We start from the raw sequence: 20,689 nt of genomic DNA, 5'->3' as shown, positions 1-20,689 counted from the left end.
CATCCAGGAACAGTTTGGTGATGAACAATGCCTTTGCCAGCATGATGGAGCACCTTGCCATAAGGCAAAAGTGATAACTATGTGGCTCTGGGAACATTTTGGGTCCATGGCCAGGAATCTCCCCAGACCTTAATCCCATTGAGAACTTGTGGTCAATCCTCAAGAGGCGGGTGGACAAACAAAAACCAACAAATTCTGACAATCTCCAAGCATTGATTATGCAAGAATGGGCTGCCATCAGTGGCCCAGAAGTTAATTGACAGCATGCTAGTGCGGATTGCAGAGGTCTTGAAAAATAAGTGTCAACACTGCAAATATTAACTCTTTGCATCAACTTCATGTAATTGTCAATAAAAGCCTTTGACACTATGAAATGCTTGTAATTATACTCCAGTAGTCCATAGTAACATCTGACAAAAATATATAAATACACTGAGGCAGCAGACTTTGTGAAAATTCATATTTGTTTCATTCTCAAAACTTTTGGCCACGACTGTATTTCAAGGCCTATCTTCAAGCTCGGTGCCTCTTTGCTTGACATCATGGGAAGATCAAAAGAAATCAGCCAAGACCTCTACAAGTCTGGTTCATCCTGTACAAACAATAGTACGCAAGTATAAACACCACGGGACCACACAGCCATCCTACCGCTCAGAAAGGAGAAGTGCTCTGTCTCCTAGAGATGAACGTACTTTGGTGCGAAAAGCGCAAATCAATCCCAGAACAACAGCAAATTACCTTGTGAAGATGCTGGAGGAAACAGATACAAAAGTATCTATATCCTCAATAAAGTGAGTCCTATATCGACATAACCTGAAACGCCGCTCAGCAAGGAAGAAGCCACTGCTCCAAATCCGCCATAAAAAAAGCCAGACTATGGTTTGCAACTGCACATGGGGACAAAGAGTGTACTTTTTGGAGAAATGTCCACTGGTCTGATGAAAAAAAATAGAACAGTTATGTTTGGAGGAAAAAGGGGGAGGCTTGCAAGCTGAAGAACACCATCCCAACCATGAAGCATAAGGGTGGCAGCATAATGTTGTGGGGGAGCTTTGCTGCAGGAGGGACTGGTGCACTTCACAAAATAGATGGCATCATGAGGCAGGAAAATTATGTGGATATATTGAAGCAACATCTCAAGACATCAGTTAAAGTTACAGCTTGGTCGCAAATGGGTCTTCCAAATGGACAATGACCCCAAGCAAGTTGTGGCAAAATGGCTTAAGGACAACAAAGTCAAGGTATTGAAGTGGCCATCACAAAGCCCTGACCTCAATCCTATAGAAAATGTGTGTGCGATCAAGGAGGCCTACAAACCTGACTCAGTTACACCAGCTCTGTCAGGAGGAATGGGCCAAAATTCACCCAACTTATTTTGGGATGCTTGTGGGAAGGCTACCCGAAACATTTGACCCAAGTTAAACAATTTAAAGGCAATGCTACCAAATACTAATTGAGTGTATGTAAACTTCTGATCCACTGGGAATGTGATGAAAGAAATAAAAGCTGAAATAAATCATTCTCTCTACTATTATTCTGACATTTCACATTCTTAAAATAAAGTGGTGATCCTAACTGACCTAAAACAGGGAATTTTTACTAGGATTAAATGTCAGGAATTGTGAAAAACTGAGTTTAAATCTATTTGGCTAAGTTATATGTAAACTTCCAACTGTACCACTAACTTCAATTGTACCACTAACTGATAAGAACATTCGCTTGATGGCAGAAATGTAAAGCTTCATGATGCTTGATGGGAAATAACATTTGACATAGGTTAATGTGTAAAGTCTGCATAAAAATTGTACAATTCCATATGCATTTCTATAACTTGTTTCACCCCAATAAAAAAGTGATAGGACTCACAGGAAGCTTGTAGGGAAGACCTCAATGTCATAGATAAAAGGAATTGCCTATAGTGGTGTGATACACACTGCACTGTACATTTTTCTGCATTCCCCTGAGAGGTAGCAGCATTGTGGGATGTTCCCCTCTTTGATTTGAAGGAGATTGCAGAACTCATCAGTCTGTAAAAATGTCATCCTGTAAAGGTATTCCTTCAGCTTTTGTCAGTTTCTCCTTCTGAACCAAAGAAAACGAGAAGCTTGTAGGTATTACTGACTTTGAAAAGGTGTTCTGATTATCCTTGCAGGTAATCCATATAGACATTTTATTCACATAAAAATCCTTAAAGGGAGGTACACCCAAATTACAAACAAATGTATTCTGTTTGCTTTACCCTGTAAGCAGTCTATGGACAAGATATGACAGCAATCCATACTTTGGTCTTGTTTAGCAGGCCACTGTCTAGTGTCTCTAAATGCTGCATTTGTATGGATTGTTGTCATATGGTGATTTTGTAATTTGGGTGAACTATCCCTTCAAAGAAGAGAACACAGTAGTTCTTGAGTTGAGAGAGATGCTCTGTTGTCTTCTTTCAATTCTGGCCCATCTGATAGCACCTCAAAGGGACGATGAAAGAATCCCGTTTCTCCATTTCCAAAACATACATTAGTATAAATTCAACATAAATCATTTTAAAGGACACTGGGCTCATGGACAATTATTACAGGTATTTTTTTTTTACAATCCTAAGAATTCAGATAATCATCCGTGTGATATGGTCACAAATCGTAAGTTACTGTTGGCTCTACTTTTGCCTGTCATCTGAAAATGAGTAGATTTCTCGACAAAGTGGAGCTCCTTATTTGAACATTCTTAATTTCTATGATACAATTAATTTTTTCTCTATGTCAGAGCAATCTATTTTATTATTTTATTTTACCATTATTTTACCAGGTTGGTGTCATTGAGATTGACAATCTATTTTACAAGAGAGACTTGGCCAAAATAGCGGCACACAAAGTTGCAGACACATTTAAAATAGAAGCACTGCAATTTAAAAAAACAACAAAATCAATTTACACATTGAGTAGCAAGATGGTTTGGGGAAGTATGGTGCAACTAGGGGTCAAAACATTGGGTGTAGTGAATTCGGGTGTAGTGAATTCCTTGTGTTTCTAGCTCCAACTGCAGTAATATCTAACAATACACACAATCTAAAGTAAAGGAATGAAATTTAGAATATGTAAAGATTAGGACGAGCAATGGCCGAGCGGCATAGACTAAGATACAGTAGGATAGAATACAGTATATACAGTGGGGCAAAAAAGTATTTAGTCAGCCACCAATTGTGAAAGTTCTCCCACTTAAAAAGATGAGAGAGGCCTGTAATTTTCATCATAGGTACACTTCAACTATGAAAGACAAAATGAGAAAAAAAAATCCAGAAAATCACATTGTAGGATTTTTAATGAATTTATTTGCAAATTGTGGTGGAAAATAAGTATTTGGTCAATAACAAAAGTTTATCTCAATACTTTGTTATATACTCTTTGTTGGCAATGACAGAGGTCAAACGTTTTCTGTAAGTCTTCACAAGGTTTTCACACACTGTTGCTGGTATTTTGGCCCATTCCTGCATGCAGATCTCCTCTAGAGCAGTGATGTTTTGGGGCTGTTGCTAGGCAACACGGACTTTCAACTCCCTTCAAAGATTTTCTATGGGGTTGAGATCTGGAGACTGGCTAGGCCACTCCAGCACATTGAAATGCTTCTTATGAAGCCACTCCTTCGTTGCCCGGTGGTGTGTTTGGGATCATTGTCATGCTGAAAGACCCAGCCACGTTTCATCTTCAATGCCCTTGCTGATGGAAGGAGGTTTTCACTCAAAATCTCACGATACATGGCCCTATTCATTTTTTCCTTTACACAGATCAGTCATCCTGGTTCCTTTGCAGAAAAACAGCCCCAAAGCATGATGTTTCCACCCCCATGCTTCACAGTAGGTATGGTGTTCTTTGGATGCAACTCAGCATTCTTTGTCCTCCAAACAAGACGAGTTGAGTTTACCAAAAAGTTATATTTTGGTTTCATCTGACCATATGACATTCTCCCAATCTTCTTCTGGATCATCCAAATGCTCTCTAGCAAACTTCAGACGGCCATGGACATGTACTGGCTTAAGCAGGCGGACACGTCTGGCACTGCAGGATTTGAGTCCCTGGTGGCGTAGTGTGTTACTGATGGTAGACTTTGTTACTTTGGTCCCAGCTCTCTGCAGGTCATTCACTAGGTCCCCCCGTGTGGTTCTGGGATTTTTGCTCACCGTTCTTGTGATCATTTTGACCCCACGGGGTGAGATCTTGCGTGGAGCCCCAGATCGAGGGAGATTATCAGTGGTCTTGTATGTCTTCCATTTCCTAATAATTGCTCCAACTGTTGATTTCTTCAAACCAAGCTGCTTACCTATTGCAGATTCAGTCTTCCCAGCCTGGTGCAGGTCTACAATTTTGTTTCTGGTGTCCTTTGACAGCTCTTTGGTCTTGGCCATAGTGGAGTTTGGAGTGTGACTGTTTGAGGTTGTGGACAGGTGTCTTTTATACTGCTAACAATTTCAAACAGGTGCCATTAATACAGGTAACGAGTGGAGGACAGAGGAGCCTCTTAAAACCTCTTCGATATAGGGGGCGCTATTTTAATTTTTGGATGAAAAACGTTCCCGTTTTAAACATGATATTTTGTCACTAAAAGATGCTCGACTATGCATATAATTGACAGCTTTGGAAAGAAAACACTCTGATGTTTCCAAAACTGCAAAGATATTGTCTGTGAGTGCCACAGAACTGATGTTACAGGCGAAACCCAGATAAAAATCCAATCAGGAAGTGCCGCATTTTTTGAAACCGCCTCATGCCAATGACTCCTTATATGGCTGTGAATGAGCTACGAATGAGCTTATGTTCCCCAAGGTGTCTACAGCATTGTGACGTCTTTTTAGGCATTTCCCTTGAAGAATGGCTGTAAGGGACCATATATGGCATGTGGTCACATGATGTCTCCCGCAGAAAACCTTGCGTAAAATACTGAGGTAGCCATTTTTCCAATCGCTTCTTATGAGAAACCAACTGCCTCGATGGATATATTATCGAATACATATGTTAAAAACACCTTGAGGATGGATCCTAAACAACGTTTGTCGTGTTTCTGTCGATATTATGGAGCAAATTTTGAAAACAGTTTGGCGTTATAGTTTAAGTATTTTTCGGTCGATTTCTCAGCCAAGCAGGATGAACAAACGGGAGCTATTTCGCCTACAAAAATAATATTTTTGGAAAAAAGGAACATTTGCTATCTAACTGGGAGTCTCCTGAGTGAAAGTGTCATGTTGTGTCTTGTCTCTGTCCTTTCCCTTCACCCTGTCTCCCTCTGCTGGTCGTTGTTAGGTTACCTTTTCTCCCCCTCTTTCCCCCAGCTGTGCCTTGTCTCCTCCTAACCACCTCGTCACCCCTTTTCCCACCTGTTCCCTTTTTCCCTCTGATTAGGTCCCTATATCTCTCTCTGTTCCTGCTCCTGTCCTTGTCGGATTCTTGTTTGTTGTGTTTCATGCCTGAACCAGACTGTCGTCATGTTTGCTGTAACCTTGTCTTGTCCTGTCGGAATCTGCCGGTCCGTCTGAGCCTACCTATGTTTGGTAATTAAAGAAGCTCTGTTTAAGTTAATTCGCTTTTGGGTCCTCATTCACGCACCGTAACAGAAGAATCCGACCAAGAATGGACCCAGCGACTTCGGATCCTCTCCACTCAGCCGTCGGGATCCAGGGAACGATGCTAGGCAGACACGAGCAGGAATTGTCTGCTGCTCGACATGCCGTTGAGACCCTGGCCACCCAAGTCTCCAACCTCACAGAACAGGTTCACCATCTCCGCCTCGATCCACCGGCCACTTCCAGGGCTTTCGAATCTCCGGAGCCCAGAATCAATAACCCGCCGTGTTACTCTGGGGAGCCCACTGAATGCCGCTCGTTCCTCACCCAGTGTGATATTGTGTTTTCTCTCCAGCCCTACACTTTCTCCAGGAGCACTGCTCGTGTCGCCTACGTCATATCTCTCCTTATTGGACGGGCTCGTGAGTGGGGCACGGCAATCTGGGAGGCAAGGGCTGAGTGTACTAACCAGTATCAGGACTTTAAGGAGGAGATGATACGGGTTTTTGATCGATCTGTTTTTGGGGAGGAGGCTTCCAGGGCCCTGTCTTCCCTATGTCAAGGTAATCGATCCATAACAGACTACTCTATTGAGTTTCGCACTCTTGCTGCCTCCAGTGGCTGGAACGAGCCGGCTTTGCTCGCTCGTTTTCTGGAGGGTCTCCGCGCAGAGGTAAAGGATGAGATTCTCTCCCGGGAGGTTCCTTCCAGCGTGGATTCCTTGATTGAACTCGCTATTCGCATTGAGCGACGGGTTGATCTTCGTCACCGAGCTCGTGGAAAGGAGCTCGCGTTCTCCGTTGCCCCCCTCTCCGCATCACTACCATCTTCCTCTGCCGGCTCGGGTGCTGAGCCCATGCAGCTGGGAGGTATCCGCATCTCGACTAAGGAGAGGGAACGGAGAATCACCAACCGCCTCTGTCTCTATTGCGGTTCCGCTGGTCATTTTGTCACTTCATGTCCAGTAAAAGGCCAGAGCTCATCAGTAAGCGGAGGGCTACTGGTGAGTGCTACTACTCCTGTCTCTCCTTCAAGATCCTGCACTACCTTGTCGGTCCATCTACGCTGGACCGGTTCGTCAGCTTCCTGCAGTGCCTTAATAGACTCTGGGGCGGAGGGCTGTTTTATGGACGAGACCTGGGCTCGGGAACATGACATTCCTCTCAGACAGTTAAAGGAGCCCACGGCCTTGTTCGCCCTGGATGGTAGTCCTCTCCCCAGGATTCAGCGTGAGACGCTACCTTTAACCCTCACTGTTTCTGGTAATCATAGTGAAACCATTTCTTTTTTAATTTTTCGTTCACCTTTTACACCTGTTGTTTTGGGCCATCCCTGGCTAGTTTGTCATAATCCTTCCATTAATTGGTCTAGTAATTCTATCCTCTCCTGGAACGTCTCTTGTCATGTGAAATGTTTAATGTCTGCTATCCCTCCTGTTTCCTCTGTCTCTTCTTCACAGGAGGAGCCTGGTGATTTGACAGGGGTGCCGGAGGAATATCACGATCTGCGCACGGTGTTCAGTCGGTCCAGGGCCACCTCTCTTCCTCCACACCGGTCGTATGATTGTAGTATTGATCTCCTTCCGGGAACCACCCCCCCCCCCGGGGTAGACTATACTCTCTGTCGGCTCCCGAACGTAAGGCTCTCGAAGATTATTTGTCTGTAGCTCTTGACGCCGGTACCATAGTCCCCTCCTCCTCTCCCGCCGGAGCGGGGTTTTTTTTTGTCAAGAAGAAGGACGGGTCTCTGCGCCCCTGCATAGATTATCGAGGGCTGAATGACATAACAGTGAAGAATCGTTATCCGCTTCCTCTTATGTCTTCAGCCTTCGAGATCCTGCAGGGAGCCAGGTTTTTCACTAAGTTGGACCTTCGTAACGCTTACCATCTCGTGCGCATCAGGGAGGGGGACGAGTGGAAGACGGCGTTTAACACTCCGTTAGGGCACTTTGAATACCGGGTTCTTCCTTTCGGCCTCGCTAACGCTCCAGCTGTCTTTCAGGCATTAGTCAATGATGTCCTGAGAGACATGCTGAACATCTTTGTTTTCGTTTACCTTGACGATATCCTGATTTTTTCACCGTCACTCCAGATTCATGTTCAGCACGTTCGACGTGTCCTCCAGCGCCTTTTAGAGAATTGTCTTTTTGTGAAGGCTGAGAAGTGCACTTTTCATGCCTCCTCCGTCACATTTCTCGGTTCTGTTATTTCCGCTGAAGGCATTAAGATGGATCCCGCTAAGGTCCAAGCTGTCATTGATTGGCCCGTCCCTAAGTCACGCGTCGAGCTGCAGCGCTTTCTCGGCTTCGCGAACTTCTATCGTCGTTTCATCCGTAATTTCGGTCAGGTGGCAGCTCCTCTCACAGCCCTTACTTCTGTCAAGACGTGCTTTAAGTGGTCCGTTTCCGCCCAGGGAGCTTTTGATCTCCTCAAGAATCGTTTTACATCCGCTCCTATCCTTGTTACACCTGACGTCTCTAGACAGTTCGTTGTCGAGGTTGACGCGTCAGAGGTGGGCGTGGGAGCCATTCTTTCTCAGCGCTCCCTCTCTGACGACAAGGTCCACCCATGCGCGTATTTTTCTCATCGCCTGTCGCCGTCGGAACGTAACTATGATGTGGGTAACCGCGAACTGCTCGCCATCCGGTTAGCCCTAGGCGAATGGCGACAGTGGTTGGAGGGGGCGACCGTTCCTTTTGTCGTTTGGACTGACCATAGGAACCTTGAGTACATCCGTTCTGCCAAACGACTTAATGCGCGTCAGGCGCGTTGGGCGCTGTTTTTCGCTCGTTTTGAGTTCGTGATTTCTTATCGTCCGGGCTCTAAGAACACCAAGCCTGATGCTTTGTCTCGTCTCTTCAGTTCTTCAGTAGCCTCCACTGACCCCGAGGGGATTCTCCCTGAGGGGCGTGTTGTCGGGTTGACTGTCTGGGGAATTGAGAGGCAGGTAAAGCAAGCGCTCACTCACACTCCGTCGCCGCGCGCTTGTCCTAGGAACCTTCTTTTCGTTCCCGTTCCTACTCGTCTGGCCGTTCTTCAGTGGGCTCACTCTGCCAAGTTAGCCGGCCACCCTGGCGTTCGGGGTACGCTTGCTTCCATTCGCCAGCGTTTTTGGTGGCCCACCCGGGAGCATGACACGCGTCGTTTCGTGGCTGCTTGTTCGGTCTGCGCGCAGACTAAGTCCGGTAACTCTCCTCCTGCCGGCCGTCTCAGGCCGCTTCCTATTCCCTCTCGACCGTGGTCTCACATCGCCTTAGATTTTGTCACCGGACTGCCTTCGTCAGCGGGGAAGACTGTTATTCTTACGGTTGTCGATAGGTTCTCTAAGGCGGCTCATTTCATTCCCCTTGCTAAGCTTCCTTCTGCTAAAGAGACGGCACAAATCATCATCGAGAATGTTTTCAGAATTCATGGCCTTCCGTCAGACGTCGTTTCGGACAGAGGTCCGCAATTCACGTCTCAATTTTGGAGGGAGTTTTGCCGTTTGATTGGGGCTTCCGTCAGTCTCTCTTCCGGCTTTCACCCCCAGTCTAACGGTCAAGCAGAACGGGCCAATCAGACTATTGGTCGCATCTTACGCAGTCTTTCTTTTCGCAACCCTGCGTCTTGGTCAGAACAGCTCCCCTGGGCAGAATACGCCCACAACTCGCTTCCTTCGTCTGCGACCGGGCTATCTCCTTTTCAGAGTAGCCTCGGGTACCAGCCTCCGCTGTTCTCATCTCAGTTCGCCGAGTCCAGCGTCCCCTCCGCTCAGGCTTTTGTCCAACGTTGCGAGCGCACCTGGAAGAGGGTCAGGTCTGCACTTTGCCGTTATAGGACGCAGACTGTGAGGGCTGCTAATAAGCGTAGAACTAAGAGTCCTAGATATTGTCGCGGTCAGAGAGTTTGGCTCTCCACTCAGAACCTTCCCCTTAAGACGGCTTCTCGCAAGTTGACCCCGCGGTTCATTGGTCCGTTCCGTATTTCTCGGGTCATTAATCCTGTCGCAGTTCGACTTCTTCTTCCGCGATACCTTCGTCGCGTCCACCCGGTCTTCCATGTCTCCTGCATCAAGCCCGTCCTTCGCGCCCCCGCTCGTCTTCCCCCCCCCCCCCCCATCCTTGTCGAGGGCGCACCCATCTACAGGGTCCGTAGAATTTTGGACATGCGTCCTCTGGGCCGTGGTCACCAGTACCTCGTAGATTGGGAGGGGTACGGTCCTGAGGAGAGGAGTTGGGTTCCCTCTCGGGACGTGCTGGACCGTGCGCTGATCGAGGATTTCCTCCGTTGCCGCCAGGTTTCCTCCTCGAGTGCGCCAGGAGGCGCTCGGTGAGTGGGGGGGTACTGTCATGTTGTGTCTTGTCTCTGTCCTTTCCCTTCACCCTGTCTCCCTCTGCTGGTCGTTGTTAGGTTACCTTTTCTCCCCCTCTTTCCCCCAGCTGTGCCTTGTCTCCTCCTAACCACCTCGTCACCCCTTTTCCCACCTGTTCCCTTTTTCCCTCTGATTAGGTCCCTATATCTCTCTCTGTTCCTGCTCCTGTCCTTGTCGGATTCTTGTTTGTTGTGTTTCATGCCTGAACCAGACTGTCGTCATGTTTGCTGTAACCTTGTCTTGTCCTGTCGGAATCTGCCGGTCCGTCTGAGCCTACCTATGTTTGGTAATTAAAGAAGCTCTGTTTAAGTTAATTCGCTTTTGGGTCCTCATTCACGCACCGTAACAGAAAGCATCTGAAATTCTTCAAAGGTAAATTATTTAATTTGGTTGCTTTTCTTATTTTCGTGAAAATGTTGCCTGCTGCCAGCAGAGCCTAGCATAGCATTATGCCATGATAAACTTACACAAATGCTTATCTAGCGTTGGCTGTAACGCATATTTTGAAAATCTGAGATGACAGTGTTGTTAACAAAAGGCTAAGCTTGTGTTTGAATATATTTATTTCATTTAATTTGCGATTTTCATGAATAGGAAAAGTTGCGTTATGGTAATGCGCTTGAGGCTATGATTACGCTCCCGGATGTGGGATTGCTAGTCGCAAGAAGTTTTAAATAAGAAGTTACAGGTCTGGGAGAGCCAGAAATCTTGCTTGTTTGTAGGTGACCAAATACTTATTTTCCACCATAATTTGCAAATAAATTAATAAAAAATCCTATAATGTGATTTTCTGGATTTTTTTTCTCATTTTGTCTGTCATAGTTGAAGTGTACCTATGATGAAAATTACAGGCCTCTCTCATCTTTTTAAGTGGGAGAACTGTATATCTAACGAAGATTCGTTTTTTTGTCAAAAACAACAAACCAAGTGTTTCCAGCGTACAGCGTTCAGCTGCGCACTCTGTATATGAGTATATGGTTAATGTGTGCACCCATGAGTGCTGTACAGCAACGCTGTACCCCATTATTATGGGGTACAGCGTGAAAACATATTTTTAGAAATGTATTTAAAATTAAATACAGAAATATCTAATTTACATAAGTATTCACACCCCTGAGTCAATACTTTGGGAGTCTTTCTGGGTAAGTCTCTAAGAGCTTTCCACACCTGGATTGTGCAACATTTGCCCATTATTTAAGCTATGTCTAATTAGTCGTTGATCATTACTAGATTTTCAAGTAGATTTAAGTCAAAACTTTAACTCGGCCACTCAGGAACATTCACTGTCTTCTTAGTTAGCAACTCCCGTGTAGATTTGGCCTTGTGTTTTAGGTTATTGTACTGCTGAAAGTTGAATTAATCTCAGTGTCTGGTGGAAAGCAGACTGAACCAGGTTTTCCTCTAACATTTTGCCTGTGCTTAGTTACATTTCTTTTTTTTATACTGAAAAAGTCCCCAGTCCTTAACAATTACAAGCATACCCATAACATGATGCAGCTACCACTATACTTGAAAATATGGAGAATGTTACTCATGAATGTGTTGTATTGGATTTGCCAACACACAAGACTTTGTATTTAGGACCAAAAGTTAATTGCTTTGCCACATTTTTTTCAGTATTACTTAAGTTCCTTGTTGCAAACAGTATACATGTATTCTGTACAAGCTTCCTTCTTTTCACTCTGTCAATTAGGTTAGAATTGTGGAATAACTACGAAGTTGTTGATCCATCCTCAGTTTTCTCCTATCACAGCCATTAAAATCTGTAACTGTTTTAGTCACCATTGGCCTCTTGGTGAAATCCCTGAGCAGTTTCCTTTTTCTGGCAACTGAGTTGGGCAGGACGCCTGTATCTTTGTAGTGACTGGGTGTATTGATACACCATCCAAAGTGTAATTAATAACTTCACCATGCTTCTTTGTGAGGTATTGGAAAACCTCCCTGATCTTTGTGGTTGAATCTGTGTTTGAAATTCACTGCTCGACTGAGGGAAGTTACAGATAATTGTATGTGTGGGGTACGGAGACAAAAAAATAATGTTTAACACTACTGTGGCACACAGTGAGTCCATGCAACTTATTGTGACTCGTTGAGCAACATTTTACTCCTGAACTTAGTTAAGCTTGCCATAACAACATATTTGAATACTTATTGACTCAAGACAATAAGTATTCCATTCGTAAACTTTTCAAAAAAACATTTCCACTTTGACATTATGGAGTATTGTGTATAAGCCAGTGACAAAAACATATACATGTAAATGTAAATGTAGGCTGTAACACAACAAACTTGTGGAAGGGGTGTGAATACTTTCTGAAGACACTGTACTTAAACAAGTATTGGAAATGCATTGTTTTGGTATTATGGTGTTGCAATGTGAACAAACACATTTCCACTAACTCTGGATTCAGCAATGTCAGGTTGCCCCTTTAGAGGTATGCAATACTGATAATATCAGTACTTCTGTAATAGGAGACTTCAGAAACATCTAAATGTCTCACTTCTGAAAATTTCATTAGATATCACTATACAGTGCCTTGCGAAAGTATTCGGCCCCCTTGAACTTTGCGACCTTTTGCCACATTTCAGGCTTCAAACATAAAGATATAAAACTGTATTTTTTTGTGAAGAATCAACAACAAGTGGGACACAATCATGAAGTGGAACGACATTTATTGGATATTTCAAACTTTTTTAACAAATCAAAAACTGAAAAATTGGCCGTGCAAAATTATTCAGCCCCCTTAAGTTAATACTTTGTAGCGCCACCTTTTGCTGCGATTACAGCTGTAAGTCGCTTGGGGTATGTCTCTATCAGTTTTGCACATCGAGAGACTGACATTTTTTCCCATTCCTCCTTGCAAAACAGCTCGAGCTCAGTGAGGTTGGATGGAGAGCATTTGTGAACAGCAGTTTTCAGTTCTTTCCACAGATTCTCGATTGGATTCAGGTCTGGACTTTGACTTGGCCATTCTAACACCTGGATATGTTTATTTTTGAACCATTCCATTGTAGATTTTGCTTTATGTTTTGGATCATTGTCTTGTTGGAAGACAAATCTCCGTCCCAGTCTCAGGTCTTTTGCAGACTCCATCAGGTTTTCTTCCAGAATGGTCCTGTATTTGGCTCCATCCATCTTCCAATCAATTTTAACCATCTTCCCTGTCCCTGCTGAAGAAAAGCAGGCCCAAACCATGATGCTGCCACCACCATGTTTGACAGTGGGGATGGTGTGTTGCTTTTACACCAAACATAACGTTTTGCATTGTTGCCAAAAAGTTCAATTTTGGTTTCATCTGACCAGAGCACCTTCTTCCACGTTTGGTGTGTCTCCCAGGTGGCTTGTGGCAAACTTTAACCAATACTTTTTATGGATATCTTTAAGAAATGGCTTTCTTCTTGCCACTCTTCCATAAAGGCCAGATTTGTGCAATATACGACTGATTGTTGTCCTATGGACAGAGTCTCCCACCTCAGCTGTAGATCTCTGCAGTTCATCCAGAGTGATCATGGGCCTCTTGGCTGCATCTCTGATCAGTCTTCTCCTTGTATGAGCTGAAAGTTTAGAGGGACGGCCAGGTCTTGGTAGATTTGCAGTGGTCTGATACTCCTTCCATGTCAATATTATCGCTTGCAGAGTGCTCCTTGGGATGTTTAAAGCTTGGGAAATCTTTTTGTATCCAAATCCGGCTTTAAACTTCTTCACAACAGTATCTCGGACCTGCCTGGTGTGTTCCTTGTTCTTCATGATGCTCTCTGCGCTTTTAACGGACCTCTGAGACTATCACAGTGCAGGTGCATTTATACGGAGACTTGATTACACACAGGTGGATTGTATTTATCATCATTAGTCATTTAGGTCAACATTGGATCATTCAGAGATCCTCACTGAACTTCTGGAGAGAGTTTGCTGCACTGAAAGTGAAGGGGCTGAATAATTTTGCACGCCCAATTTTTCAGTTTTTGATTTGTTAAAAAAGTTTGAAATATCCAATAAATGTCGTTCCACTTCATGATTGTGTCCCACTTGTTGTTGATTCTTCACAAAAAAATACAGTTTTATATCTTTATGTTTGAAGCCTGAAATGTGGCAAAAGGTCGCAAAGTTCAAGGGGGCCGAATACTTTGGCAAGGCACTGTATGTGATCATTGCCATGTGCAGTATTTTTCCATGGAGCGACAAAAAGTAAATGTCATATATTGCAGAATAACTATGAAATGACCAATTTGTCGAGTTACCCCACCCTATAGTCAATTTTCTCTCTCATGTCTATAAATGCCACTGATTCATAAGAGCTGAGATCTAAAACGGGAAAATAAATCAGCCTTATCATCACACTCAGACAATCGAAACAGTGAGGATGTCATGAAGCTAGGCCATTTATATTATGGTACCCTCTCAAGTTACTGCCAGTCTGAGGTGAGTCTTTCCCCCCCAGTGGTGATTGTGCAGGTGGAGAGCATTATGAATTGTAAGGCAGATTATGACCCAGCCATTCACAATCCTTAAAGAATGGCGAAGTAAGTTTAGTTTTTTTCAAGCTGCCATCTTATCTTATCTTCTATTGTACCTCTACCTCAGAGGAGGCTGGTGGGGGGGAGCTATAGGAGGGCAGGCTCATTGTAATGGCTGGAATGGAATGAAGTCAAACGTGGTTTCCATATGTTCGATGTGTTTGATACCGGTCCATTAATTCCATTCCAGCCATTATAATGAGCTCATCCTCCCATAGCCCCCCCCCCCCCCCCCCCCCAACAGCCTCCTCTGAGGTACAGCGCCAGTAGAAGATAAGATGGCCGCTTGAAAAAAACTAAACTTACTTCACCAGGTGGTGTCTCTTGTGATTCAGCCAAACGAGCCAAACGAGCTGTATCTAGCTACAAACCAAATGGAAAAAACACGCTGCCGTGAAGCGTTCATCCATGTATATGGGTAAGAGTCTAGCTACATTTTCAGATATTAAACGTTTCTAATTTTGTCAGAAAGTAATTTTCATTGCAATTTAAAGCGTACTGCTAGCTAACGTTAGCTTGCTGGCTCACTAGCTAATGTTATGTGTAGTAATATTATTCGTATCACAGAAATAATTTGCATTGCTGGTTATCGCCTAATGTTAGGTAGCTAGATAATATTGAACCTAGTAGGTAAGCTTTAGCTACCTACAGATTCATACCACAGCATTTCATGCGTAGTGGCTAGCTATGACAATCTGTTTGTACTGTAGCTATGGGTTGGGATTGTGGTTCATTGTTTAGCTAGCTAGCTAGCTACATGTCTAAACAAAAGACTACACTTGGCCAGATGATTACATGACCCATCAAGTTAGTAAATTGTGTCTGGGATTGATTACTGCCATCTATTGTATTTCATGAACATGTGTACAATAGTCTAGACAATAGTGACACATCCACATACAGTAGCTAAATGTGACTGGGGGATGCATTTAGCATTTTTTTTCACATGACCCATCATTTTAGACACGTGTGTCTGGGTAAGCATCATCTAATAATTAGAAAATATAATCTGTTTAAAACACGCTATATCAAATCAAATCAAAGTGTATTTGTCACATGCCCAGGATACAGAAGGTGTAAACGGTAGAGTGAAATGGTTACTTGCATGTTTGCAGAGTAGCAATATCCAGATCAAAATGTGAAGAACAACATGACCTGAACCAAAGAGAGTAGGATATAGGCTAAGAACTAGATAAAGTGTATTTTTACCTGGAGTTAAAACTATTGTAGGCTACTACTTTCACCACTTTTGGTCTTGAAATCTTTGGTTGTTTACTACACTACCTTACTCACTCTGTTTAGCACATGGCTTCACATGTGAATCCTTAAAGAAATGGGTGGGGCTAAGGCTTAAGAGGTGGTGAACGATGCTGAGTAGGTGTAGACAAAGAAGACCTCTCCAGTAGGTGTGACAAAACATTCAAGGGCTATTTTCTCAAAATTGGGGTTACAAGTTTATCAACTTTCAAAGCAGAATTATTTTCCCATTGTTCCTCAACTGCAGTGTATGATATACCATTTTGTAGCGCTGAGTCTATACTTTTATCCAGTGTAAAAAACACTATTCCAAAAGACCGAATCGATGCGGTCAGCCACATATGTAATATTGTTGAGATTTGGGGTTACCAGGCTTTACCAACCAACAAAATGAAAGGAATTTATTTTGAAAAGATGAAATGATCAAATTTATAATGTGAACTTTGACAGATGCTGACCTACACTCCACAACAGTGGTGGGAAAAGTATGAAATTGTCATACTTGAGTAAAAGTAGTGAACATCAGTCAGTAAAATTCTACTTGTGTAAAAGTCTACAAGTATTTGATTTAAATATACTTAAGTATCGAAAGTAAACGTATAAATCATTTAAAATTCCTTATATTAAGCAAAGCAAACGGCACCATTTTCTTGTTTTTACAGGAGCACACTCCAACTCTCAGACATTATTTACAAAAGATGCATTTGTGTTTAGTGAGTCCGCCAGGCCAGAGGCAGTAGGGATGACCACGTAATAGTAAAATAAATCACACTACTCCACAATCCAAACAGAAAACCTGTGATTGATTTGGCAGATCTTGTCTTACTACCAGGGAGAGTTTGAACTGCTAAAATGATCAGTTGAAACAGTCCGACAGGAAGTTATATTGTGAAGGTGTTAACCTTTCACTCCATGTCTCAATCTGTTGCTATGAATGTGTCCTTTGGGTGTGATATAGAGACTCTGCTCTGCTCCCCAGACAGCAATCAAGGCAACAGAAATCCTACCCCCTCCTCCTTCACCTTCTCCTCCACATCCTACCACCATTCAGGCCACTGAAGATTGACTTGGAGTCAGCGCTGTCGGAGTGTGATATGAAATAAGGGCTGTGACTTTGCTGTAAAACAACCAAATCAACCAACCAAATCAACGTAAAAAGACACCAAACAGCATGATGACCACCACATGCAAGAGTTGAAAAAGAATGCAGAATAAAATATATCACTCATGTTCCCACAGGAAAGGTGAAAGGGGTAGTTTATGATTTTCACTTGCTGAATGTCCTGATTTCAGTCAAAATAGAATATTCAAGAACCTTCACCAGGCTTCTCTCCCAGTTCTCATGAGAATCACTTTAGGCAGGGCAAAAAGTCACTCCCTGTGACCTCTCTCCCTTAGGACTGCAACAGCCGCAACATAAGATACAAGACAAACTATGCCAAAAATAAGGATTGTGTAGAAAATAAATAAAGGGCAACGAGGTGCAGTAGACGAAAAATGGTTTCACCAATGAGCTGCATGCTATGGTATATTTGCTGACTACAGTAGAACTGGATGACGTTGTGCACGTTCAAGCTTCAACAAGTTAAACGTTCTATATTCAGAAAATGTGAAAAATGACACATTTTACATTTAGTTGACTGATAAGCATATGCTAATTTGGCTTGCTCTCAAAAGTTTAGACGCATGTGAATGAATCGACACTTCGGAAAACAGTGAAAAGTGCATTTACTTATGTATGTTTCCTAACCTGGGCTGAAACGGGGAGAGACCATACATGGCATCTTTATCCCCAGCGTGGACAGAGCAGATTAGTGGAGCGGAGAGACGGGGTGTTCTAATAGACCTCCCTCAGCTCCCCCCTCCCCCCAACCCTCAGATAAGAGGGGGCAGAACTATTTCACTTTGGCCATTTCTGAAACTCGACCCACTGGAGTGGGATGGGAGGAAAGCATTTCTCTCTTTTTTTGGACATTGAAGATTGAGAGTCATTTGGAGCTGCTCCCTCACTTTTTGTTCTCTCTCTGTCTCTCTCCCCCTCCCTCTCTCTTTCTCTGTGGCTATTTAGGGGTCAATGTTTGTGTCTGTTCACTTACGTAGCACTGGGGCCAGGGAAAGTTTAGAGGAAACAGGGACCTGCGGGGAGAAAATCAGGACTTTATCAAGAATAATAAGAACCAAAGCACAGACAAAATACATCTAAATTAAGAAGAAGAGAACACAAGGGCTTCCTCTCCTTTTTCTGCTTGGAACCATGTGCATCCATACCTCAAGTGAGTGAGTGAAGTGGGGGGGAGGGGGCACTTTTATCACAACACCTCGACACAGGTGCTACTACCTGGGCATTAAGGTGTGGGGAGCACCATGAGGAAAATCCTGTTGGGTTGGGGGCTGATGCTGACGGCTGGGGTAATGGGGGCTAGCGTAGTGGGTGCTAGTGGAGGAGGTGGTAGAGGGCAGAGGCGCAGAGGAGAAAAGCGCAGGGGGCTCCATCGTGTCCAGCACGGCCACTGCAGCTACACCTTCATCCTACCAGAGATGGAGCGCTGTCAGGCCAGCCCGGTCCAATACGGCAGCACCAACATGGTTCAAAGGGACAAACCACCCCCTGCAGAGAGTGACTGGTCTGCACAGAAATTGCAGCACCTGGAGACGGCCATGGAGAACAACACGCAGTGGCTGCAGAAGGTAAGAGCTGATACCTGTACTTTTTATTTTTCCTTTATTTAACTAGGCAAGTCCGTTAAGAACAAATTCTTATTTACAATGACGGCCTACCCCAGCCAACACTGGGCCAATTGTGCACTGAGATGCAGTGCCTTAGACCGCTGGGCCAATCGGGAGCCAAATATATGGTTCTGATATTGTGGGTTTAGAAAGAGGACCAACAGCAAAGCAATGAGCAGTGGTCCTCAGTGAGCAATGGTGAATGTAGACCACACGCAAGTTTCCCTTGTTTAGTTCTTACTTAACTGATCGCATAAAACATTAGCTTCTAACTGGTGTTTTGGCAGTGGTGGAACCAATGGCAAATTGAGCAAATCGAAGTACTTTCTTCCCAGGCGTAATGCAAGACATTATCGCTGGGATATGAAGTAACAACAGGGCTTAGCCTATGTAGAAAGGGTTCAAAAAAATATGAAGTGTATGTTAAGCCTGTGTTAAAATATGTTTAAAATTATTAAAAGACAAAAAAGTGATTGTGATTGTGTTGAATTGTGTTTGGGAAATAAATATAGACATGGTTTTTACAAAGGTAGTGGTAATATTTCACTTAATACAGAAATGTGTAGGCGGCTTAACTTAACCTGTCCCTTGGCTCAACTTACCCCATGCCTGGGGTAAGTTGAGCCAAGAGACCACTTTTGTTGTACAAGCTATGTTTTCAAAACTGTAATGTTTACATGAATTGTGATTATGTTCAGGTATACACAACATCCTGAAATATACAGTGCATTCTAAAGGATGGCGTTCAGGCCATACTCCATTTTAGAATAGGTCTGTACCGTAACAAAATGTGAAAAATGTCAGGGGGTCTGAATACTTATTATATTTCCCTTGATGCTTAACGTAAAAGAGGCTCAACTTACCCCACTCTCCCCTACGGTCTACATTCATCATCATTACAATGCTGCACAAGAGTAACAACGGTAATCAAGCCTGAACAATGTGCACATTTTTTGTTACGGTGTTGTTTTTGAAAATCTCAGGAGAATTACTTTAATGAACCAAATGAACGTTTCATTATTTCCACTATAATTGGCCCTATAAGTAAATTCTAACTGTGCTCAACCAATAGGAAACCGAAATGGGAATTAATTGCTTTGAAATACCTCAGTTCTAATCTATATTCTGGAGCGTGAACACCAGTTCATATTGATTTATTGGGATTATGCTTATGGAGATTCAAAGAACAAATTATGAAAAGAAGAATAAAGTGTGTGTGTGTGTGTGTGTGTGTGTGTGTGTGTGTGTGTGTGTGTGTGTGTGTGTGTGTGTGTGTGTGTGTGTGTGTGTGCGCAAATCGACTGTGTGCGTTGTACCTCCCACTTCGATAAAAACATGCAAAGGGTCAAGTAAAAGAGCTCAAGACTGCCTCACCTCAACAGGAGAGAGGAGGATGACCCTTGACCTTCTGGGTTTACAGAGGTCAGTTTACCATATCAAATCACTGCAGAAAATGTAGGTATTTTACCAAACCTTCAACAACAAAAAAATGTACAGTTGCATTTGACTTTTTCCTACTGAATATTCTAACTCTCTGAATACATCAGTGTTTGTGGAGAATAATATTCAATTGACATGTTTCCTTGTAAACACCAGTAAGTGAGGCAGTTAACAGCAGGTTGTTTAGCTTGCTGCCAAATGACTGACATCAAATGAGGCTCGCATTCAGCCTGGTATGGACAGAGTGGAGTCACCCTTTGATGTGGCAGAGTGCTCTTTCCCTGATAGCCAGCACCAATCACTGGCTACAGAAAGTGTAGATCGGCTCCAAAGAATGGGTAGAGAGAGAATGGAGAAGGCAGAAGCCATTTGAACTTTCAGCTTTTTTTTTATGGCTGTGGTCCAAAGGCTTCTCTGGAAAAGAGCTCTGCCACCATCAAAGACACAGGGATCAGTGATTGTATGTCCTATTTGAAAGAGCTTGAGAAATGGTCTGGCCCCAGGTTGTACTGAGTGAAAATTCTGCCACTTGCCAAGGGGGGGGGGGGGGATCACATTTGGGATGCGCAGGCCTCACAGTTAGAAAATAAATACAAATATTTAACTAGGCAAGTCAGTTAAGAACTCATTCTTCTTTACAATGACGGCCTACCCCGGCCAAACCCGAACGACACTGGGCCAATTGTGCACGGCCCTACAGACGGTTGTGATACAGCCTGGATTCGAACCATCTAGCACTGAGATGCAGTGCCGTTGCGCCACTCGGGATGCCCACCACTTCATATGATTAGGGCTTTCTAGTGACATACTGTAGTGGAACCATAAACTTTCAATATGAACATGGATATGCTTGCT

The 20,689-nt window shown here is 43.6% G+C and overlaps 1 protein-coding gene across 1 annotated transcript in view; it reads left to right on the top strand.

The window, feature by feature from the left end:
• The first annotated feature begins 17,588 nt into the window (after positions 1–17,588).
• The window catches only part of angpt4 (angiopoietin 4), a 44,531-nt gene continuing 41,430 nt past the window's right edge, over positions 17,589–20,689 (top strand). Inside the window, exon 1 of the mRNA XM_021568371.2 lies at positions 17,589–18,355. Coding sequence (XP_021424046.1) covers positions 18,032–18,355 — 324 coding nt within the window. The 5' untranslated portion in view covers positions 17,589–18,031. The remainder of the gene's footprint in view (positions 18,356–20,689) is intronic.

The sequence above is a fragment of the Oncorhynchus mykiss genome, chromosome 17, assembly GCF_013265735.2.
Source record: "Oncorhynchus mykiss isolate Arlee chromosome 17, USDA_OmykA_1.1, whole genome shotgun sequence".
NCBI lineage: Eukaryota > Metazoa > Chordata > Actinopteri > Salmoniformes > Salmonidae > Oncorhynchus > Oncorhynchus mykiss.
Note: the sequence above shows the minus strand (reverse complement) of the source record. Positions and strands in the feature narration are given on the sequence as shown.